This window comes from Myxine glutinosa, chromosome 1, assembly GCF_964187855.1.
Source record: "Myxine glutinosa chromosome 1, kmMyxGlut1.1, whole genome shotgun sequence".
Lineage (NCBI taxonomy): Eukaryota > Metazoa > Chordata > Myxini > Myxiniformes > Myxinidae > Myxine > Myxine glutinosa.
Window position 1 is genome coordinate 36,335,732 of NC_136261.1, and position 7,966 is coordinate 36,343,697.

The window sequence follows — 7,966 nt, forward strand, 5'->3', positions numbered from 1 at the left end:
CTCCTCGGCTTTCCATTCCAACTCTTTTAACCTTTCCTGGCTCTGCAGTTGCATCTCCATTTTCTGGAGCTGCACATTTTCTTTTTCCTCGGGTAACCAATCCAAAGCTACCTCTGTCCATGTTCCCTGTCCCACCAGAGATTCTACCACCAATGTCTGCATCTCTGCTTTCTTCATAGGAACTCGGACCTCCAAGTTAAAATGTTTGGCCAATATCAAGAGTTCCGATCTTTTTAATGCTAGGAACTGTGCCTCATTCGGGGACGCCGCAAACTTTTCTGCGTCAAACACCATGGTGACTATCAGTTAACACCTGTTAACGTTCACACAAATTTTTTTCCAATTATTTGAAAAATTTGGGAATGTTAGAAAAATTCCAAATTTGGGAATTTTGGGAATGTTAGGGAATTCTATCCCGGACGGGCGTTATCGGGGAATTTAATCCCGGACGAGATTTTTGTCAGCAAAGACGAGCCCCCAATTTCTGTTACGTGCTCCTCCCCGAAACCCCTGGTCACGGTATACCTCCGAGCCCCGAGAGGAGTCACGGCAGAAAGATGTGTTATTCTGTATGTCAAAGATCAATGGGGAAGCCACACCAATTGTTACTCACAAATATTGTATTAAGATCACACAACAATAACAGTACAACAATAATAGTAATCAAAAGTACAATCAATATATGTCCTATGATGGTACCATCAGTTTCGTAATATATCTCACTGTGCTCCAAGTGAGCGGAAAGAAGAAGATTCCCAATGTCTCTAATTCCCGGCTTCAAGCCAAAGTGGCTTCACTCTAGCAGTCGTCAGATCAATGTCCAATCGAGACCAGAATCCCGTTGGGTTGGCAGTTACAGTCCTGCTGCCAAAGCTGTGCAAAGGCACCTTCCAGGCGGCTGGGAAATCCAAAGGCGCTCTCCAGGCGACTGGGAAATCACACCCTTGGGTATGGACGTTCCGCGGCTCACAGTCGGCGAACATCCGATTTACCTTCAAAATCCCCGCGCGCACGCACACACACACACACGCACGCACGCACGCACGCACGCACGCACGCACACACACACACACACACACACACACACACACACACACACACACACACACACACACACACACACACACACACACACACACACACACACACACACACACACACACACACACACACACACACACACACACACACACACACACACGTCTGAATGCGGTGAAAACGGCTGAAGTCAAGCAAAGAAAAACCTTGCGCGATGCACAAAGGCTGAAGCCAAGCAAAGAAACCTTGCTCGACGCGCAAAGCGCGCGAGTCAAAATGGCCGACGGCCCGTTCGAGACGTAACGGCCCGACGATGATTCTCTCCGGAACCGATCGCAAAACCTGACATGCAGGTTAATCTGTCACAGCGATAACCACTCTGTCGCAGGAATCCCTTTCCTGGGAAACCCAAAGTTCACTCGTGGCTCTTGCTCGCCAACGTTCGCTCCAGACCGCAAAGCAACTATGCTTCTTGTCCGACTCCACTCGCTCCGCCTTCTTTTTCTCTTCTTCCTCTTCGTCGTCCGGTTCCCGATCTGTTTTCCGGTTTATTTTGGCTCTAACTTTTTCACCTTTTGAAAACAGTTCATAAACAATAAACCTTTTGAAAACAATAATAGTACATGGAATTAAAAATGTTTACAGTGGATGAAAACCACCACAACGGAAGTGACGAATCCGTAACAATATATTAGCTTCCAAGCTCAAAAGGTGCCTGAGATATTGCCCAGATGAGAAAGAAAAAAAAATAGGGGCAATACCCCTGGTGCTCACCGGGTAGAATAAACAGTATACTGCACTGACTAAGGTATTTTAAACCAATTCCAATGGTTGCTGGAAGACAGGGCAGCATGTAAAATGAGACTAAAATAATCATAAGACTTTAAACAAACAAACAAACAAAAAAATACCTATTTTGGGGGGCAACCATCCCCCCACCCCATGTACCTCCTCAGACCCCAAATTTTCCATTGCCTTGAACAAACATTGGTACATCACGGATGATGAAGGTTGTGGTGAAGTTTCATCAGAATTGCATGTGTAGTTTCTCAGAAGAAAGCAAACACCTATTTTGGGGGGGCAACCCTCCAACCCCTTCGCAGACCCCTAAAGAGGAAGATTTTTAAATGCCGTGAACATGCTTTTGTACATCACGGGTGGTGAAGGTTGTGGTCAAGTTTCATCGAAATTGTGTGTGTAGTTTCTGAGAAGGAAGCAAATACCTATTTTGGGGGGCAACCAACCCTCCCATCTCCCCACCCCCCCGTAGACCTCCAAAGGGGCAGATCTTCTTATTACCGTGACAAAACTTTGGTACACCACGGGTGGTGAAGGTTGTGGTCAGGTTTCATCAAAATTGTGTGTGTAGTTTCAGAAAAGAAAACAAATTCCTATTTTGGGGGGGTCAAACCTGGATCCACTTTGACCCCGGTAAACCCCCTTAGACCCCAATTTTTTTTAATGCCGTGAACAAACTTTAGTCACATCACAACAAACATTATTTGTGCCAAATTTGGTCGCAATCCCATCAGCGGTTTCGGAGAAGAAGTTTCAAGTGTTTACAGACTGAGGGACTGACGGACGGATGACGCGCCATCGCATAAGCTCCCCTGAACTTCATTCCAGGTGAGCTAAGAAGTGATTAATAAATCGATAATAATTAAGTTATTAATAAATTAATTGAATATGAATATGAATGAATGATCGTTTTGAGGCCATTTTTCCCCACTAGAGCGGGGGTTAGCCTTGCGGGCCACATGACAATCATGGTTCCCTGTTTGAGGCAATGTTTTTATGGCCGGATGCCCTTCCTGACGCCAACCCTTGGTCGCCTCTTACGATGCGCGCAGGGATATGGTGTACCTATTCTAAACCGGGGTTTTGAAGTCAGCTAATGTATATCCAGTTACTCCATAATCATAGTCGTTGACTTGTCTCCAACCAATTCCATGGATTTTTTAAATACCTAGTCAATCTCCCTGGCCTCTGTCATTCCTTCGTTCCAGAATATTTTTTCTGTGACAGACGTTGTAACAGCATGCAGTTATTTATTTAATCATGAAAATTTCCCTCCGGCCTTCGTCACGCCTCGCAGAACACAAACGTTTTACTTGATACATACAACTCGCCAGCTCCAGGCCGGGCTCCAACGCTGCTTCTTGTAACACAATTAATACGACTCGAGGGCACCTATAATGTGCAATTTTACTTTGAGCGCAGATACTCTTTTGCCCTCAAGTCGTGTAGTGTATGTAAAACTTATGAATACCTCAGATAAGCTTTATTCTGCCTGCTGGCACACACAATCCTATCAATCAATCAACATACACTCTCAATTCTCACCATTTTAATGGGATCATATTCCCCTTCCTTTTAAAAATAAATAACCAAATTTATGGCTCAACGGATTTTAATCTCCTTTCTCAGTTTATTAATCATAATAAAAACCCGAAAGTCACGGAAAAAAAAAATACATAAAGGAAACAGCAAAAACAAAAGAACGTAAATCCGGTAACAAAAAAAAAAAAAAATAATAAAAAATCACACCCCCAATTTTTGATGAAGCTGATAACGATGGTGATGGCTGGTGAGGAGTGATTGGCTCTTATGTGCTGGGATTACAGAAAAAATAACCACGAATATTTACATGCGGAAAGGGAGCAGTGTCGCCGTATGGGTGGAAACGCAAAATCACAATTTGATTGATGTATTACCAAACCAGAGAATGTTTCCACGTGCAGCGAATGTGAAACTGCTAATGCCGAACCCAAGAATGAGTTTACATGCAGAGAGGGAGCACTTTCGTACGGGTGGGAAACTAAATCAAAATTGTGTTGAGAAATTAATGAAACCTCCTACCCACCTCAGGAGACCCAATGGGACCCAAAAAGGTTCCACTGATAGTTTGGTGGGACTAGCCCCAAAATTGAGTGTAGTTCGGGGACGGACAGAGACAGACAGACAGACTCCTCCTATAGACATCTTGAATTTCAAAACCACGTTTCAGGTCAGTTGCGTTTTTGGGCCAATACTGACCGTCAGGAACACGGCATCAATGGCCTCTTGCAAAGCCTGCACCACGTTGACTTTTTTCTCTTTGAATTTCTCCAGCAAAGCAGAGACAACCTGGTGAAAATATGCTTTCTTCATAAACGTTTCATCAACTGCACATTTCTCACATCAAAATGCAATCTCAAACCAATAGCTTTCCAAGTGCAAGTGCAAAACGGAAGGAAAATGCAAAAAAAAAAAAAAAACTCACTGGGCCAACATAAGGATGGAACTTCTTGCGCAGGCCGGCAGCCAAACAGGCCAGACACTTGGCTGCGAGAGCTACGAGCATGACGTTTGAGTCCTTGACTATAACCTGAGGACAAGAGCAGCCTGATCAGCGTACACATCAGCGAGAAGCCAACAGAAGACATGAGCGCAAATAGTGTGCACCTTTTTGCCACGTTACCTTTTTTAGTGCCCGAACAAGCTCTCCATAATCTCCTGGCTCAAGTCTCGGGTTCTTAACAAGGCTTTCTAGTATCTCTAGGGCCTCCTTTCTCTCTTGCCATTTTTTGGCTTCCTGCAGGTAGAATCGAGAAATTCAAACCAAGAAGAAAAAAGAAAAAAAAAAGATGAAATCGTTCATTTGTTTGCAAGTAGATTACTAGTTGCAACCAGTTGGGATAACAAAGTTAAAGTTCTTGGCTAGAGCCCACCGATAACATTATTGGTAGAAAGCTTATTTGCAGAGAATCAATCAAAAGGATAAACAAAGTTAACTATCAGATCATACTCCTGAACCAGGATGAAAAATAAAATAAAAAGCTTTCCAAGATGTTATATTTAAAAAATGAAAAGGGTTCAATCCATGGGACTTACAATTTTGGTGAAGAAATCCTTTGGTAATTTGGACAGAAGGGCAAAGGGTTCCAACATGTCATATGGATCAACAGCGGCAGAATCACATACTACCCGCTCAACTGAAAAAAAGGGCAGAGAAAATTCCAACTTGTACAGTAGGTGAAGAACTTACTATGGTCCCAATCTTGGCAAAATAACAAACAATTAAAACAAAGGAATCCGATGAGGAAAAATATTTGGAGAACACTATCCCAATGTTGAAAACAGAATCGAACCCTGGTGTTGGGCTAGCGGCTAGGGTGCCGGCTTAGGATCCTAGGATCCTGGGTTTGAATCCTGGTCGATCGCTGAATTAACGCCAGGGGGTTTGACTCAGCCTGTCATCCTTCCGAGGTCGGCTAATTGAGTACCAGTCCACTGGTAATTCCCTGTTTGTCGTAAAAGGCGACAAAAAGGGTTGGCGGCAGGAAGGGCATCCGGCCGTAAAACATTGCTTCAAAAAGGGGACCGAAAAACAACAACAACCACGGTCAACCACGGTCAACAAGTCAAAAAGGCCAACCCCCGCTTGCGGGCAAAAAATGGCCTCTAAAGGTGTTTGTTTTTTTTTAAATCCCAATGTTGAAAACAGAATCCTGCCGAACCATAACCAATTGAAATTGTTATCACGCAAATGCCATATTCTTTTAAAATACAGACCACCTCCACCATATTCGCACATCCTTGCCTCGCGTTTCATCAACTAAACACAAACAAAATCCTTCGGAACATTTTCACGTCAATTGAAACGAGTTCTTTTTCATCATATGCACGTCAGCTTTTACCCCATTTCACTCTTGTACATTTTTACCTTCCTTCAAAGCTCGCTAACCTCTTGAATCGGCAACGAATCTCCTTCAAATTTTAAGTGATGTGTTTAATCATACGATTTAAAGTTCATTTTTTGATTGTGACATTGACCTCTGGACCAGGAGAGCGAGCGCCAAAACTCAATGGCTTTATCTTTTCAGATGCTCGTCCTCGTCTTACACCCGAGCAAAATGTTTCAGTAATGCTCGTTTAAATTTCGTAACATTATTTACCGAATTCGTTGCTGTTGCATAACATTACTGAGGTTTTGGGGCTGACATGATAGCAGAGAGCTACCCACACTAGCCTCTAAGCTGTCTAGCCTGGGTTTGAATCCCGAACAAAAATAAATAAATAAGTAAATAAAAAAGTCCCGTTTCAAAGTGTGCGCCATCCATCAGATGGACGTTAAACTGGTGTCCTGTCTGCCAGGATTCATTGGTGGACGTTAAAGATCCCATGGTGTCGTGCATAAGAGCAGCCACGCCCTCAGCCAATGATGCTACACCACAGTCTTGTGCTGCCTACGAATGAGAAGAACATAGATGTTTGATGAATGATTGAGAATGAGAAGAACAACATTGATGTTTTGCTTTCGTTAAAAATCCACCTTAGTATAAATGCATCCAATAAAAAGTGTCATTATGGAACTGCATGGAACCGAACACAGCGTACATCATCTCTCTATAATGCAAGCTATCTCTGTGTGTCTGTCTGTGTGTATGTCTGTGACCGCTGTTTCTCGACAACCACTGGTCCGATCTAAGTGAAACTTGCCAGGTATATTGCTGGGGACCTGAGGATGTGCCTTTTCAAGGTTTGCTATTAATCGGACAAGTGGTTACCAAGTTATGGCCATTTATTTAGCAAACACATACGTTTTGTATGTGAACGAAGGAACAGCGAAGGACGAGAGCGAAGGAACGGTGAAGGACGAGAGCGAAGACCGAAGGAACGATGAAAGTTTTAATTTTTCTTTGCACGTACGGTCAAGCTACAGCGAAGCAACCGCGTGCGTTTGTTGTTTCTGCCTCGCGGTTTGAAAAATTGAATAATTGGCCATTGAAACTAATTTGCGATTAATCGTAACTGCGATATGCGAACTTCCGGACAGTGAGGCCTTATTTTTGGTACGTACGTCAACGTACGTATGTCCACGTACTTACCTACCCACACGTACGGGCACGCACTAGTTCTCATTAGTTTGCATTACGCCTGCACCACGTTTCAGCCAATGATGCTTTCTGATGGAACACATCAGCGTTAATCTACCGCATGTCACTGGAGCTTTCATTTGAGAAAGCACCATCATCACAGCAGGAAGGAATCGCCATATTATGTTTGTCAAATGAAACCGTAACAAGCTTTGTAATTGGTAAATTAAAGCTTTCAAAACCAACAGGTGCCAAATAGATCAGGCAACCGCGCAGGATCCCACGATAATTGTGCACCCCGTTTTAATATAGCACAGCACATTTGTTTGATATCAAAAGGTATTTGCAAAAGCAGTTTACAATACCAAAAACAAAAGGATTCATTCGTTTTATGATTGCCAGGGGCTCCAAAGAGAAGCACAATCGCTCACATGTGAAATAAGAAAAGTAATCACAAAATCCACATGTTGTAAGAATACTGCACCCAGGAGATTAGGTTCAATCTCAAAAAAATGCAAAACGATTTAACCTTTTACCAAAAGTGTATTGTAGAAGGATAGACACACCTGTGCCAACGATGCTTTCAGCATGTTTCTCTTCATCTTTGGCACGAGCTGCCTGCTGTGATCTAAGGAAGCGTGTTGGCCTGGCTGGCGTTGACCCAAGTTTCTCAAACTCCTCCTCCAGGTCCTTCAGCTGGACATGACGTGCACACAAATTGGAGATAATTTTGGAGCTCTCAAAGCAATCAGCATTATCATGAGGAAGAGATAAAACGAGAAAGCACATGAAAATGCAAAGCCCATCACGTGGGAGGTACTGTATTGGTATTCAGGGGGTGCACGACCCTTCAGATGATTATAAACCGGCTCCATTCGTCACAACTGTCTTGCCTGATGAGATGAATCTTGCAATGGTTACAAAAAAAGGAAAACAGTGATTTACAAAGAGTGTTTAAAAGGATTGAGGAATGGGGTATTCATAAATAGCCCACAGATGGAGATGCATCACTTAATTTATTACTTTTATCTCCACCACAGAAGGTAGACACTGTCTGTCTGTCTGTCTGT

The 7,966-nt window shown here is 43.2% G+C and overlaps 2 protein-coding genes across 2 annotated transcripts in view; one reads left to right on the top strand and one right to left on the bottom strand.

The window, feature by feature from the left end:
* Window positions 1-7,966, top strand: part of LOC137414448 (uncharacterized) — a 368,155-nt gene that overhangs the window by 279,204 nt on the left and 80,985 nt on the right. The gene's annotated exons all lie outside the window — the stretch shown is intronic.
* The window catches only part of CKAP5 (cytoskeleton associated protein 5), a 138,451-nt gene that overhangs the window by 128,582 nt on the left and 1,903 nt on the right, over window positions 1-7,966 (bottom strand). Inside the window, exons 2-6 of the mRNA XM_078770985.1 lie at window positions 7,463-7,592; window positions 4,912-5,012; window positions 4,499-4,612; window positions 4,301-4,405; window positions 4,075-4,164 (exon numbers count right to left, since the gene is read on the bottom strand). Of these exons, the coding sequence (XP_078627111.1) occupies window positions 4,075-4,164; window positions 4,301-4,405; window positions 4,499-4,612; window positions 4,912-5,012; window positions 7,463-7,592 (540 nt within the window). The remainder of the gene's footprint in view (window positions 1-4,074; window positions 4,165-4,300; window positions 4,406-4,498; window positions 4,613-4,911; window positions 5,013-7,462; window positions 7,593-7,966) is intronic.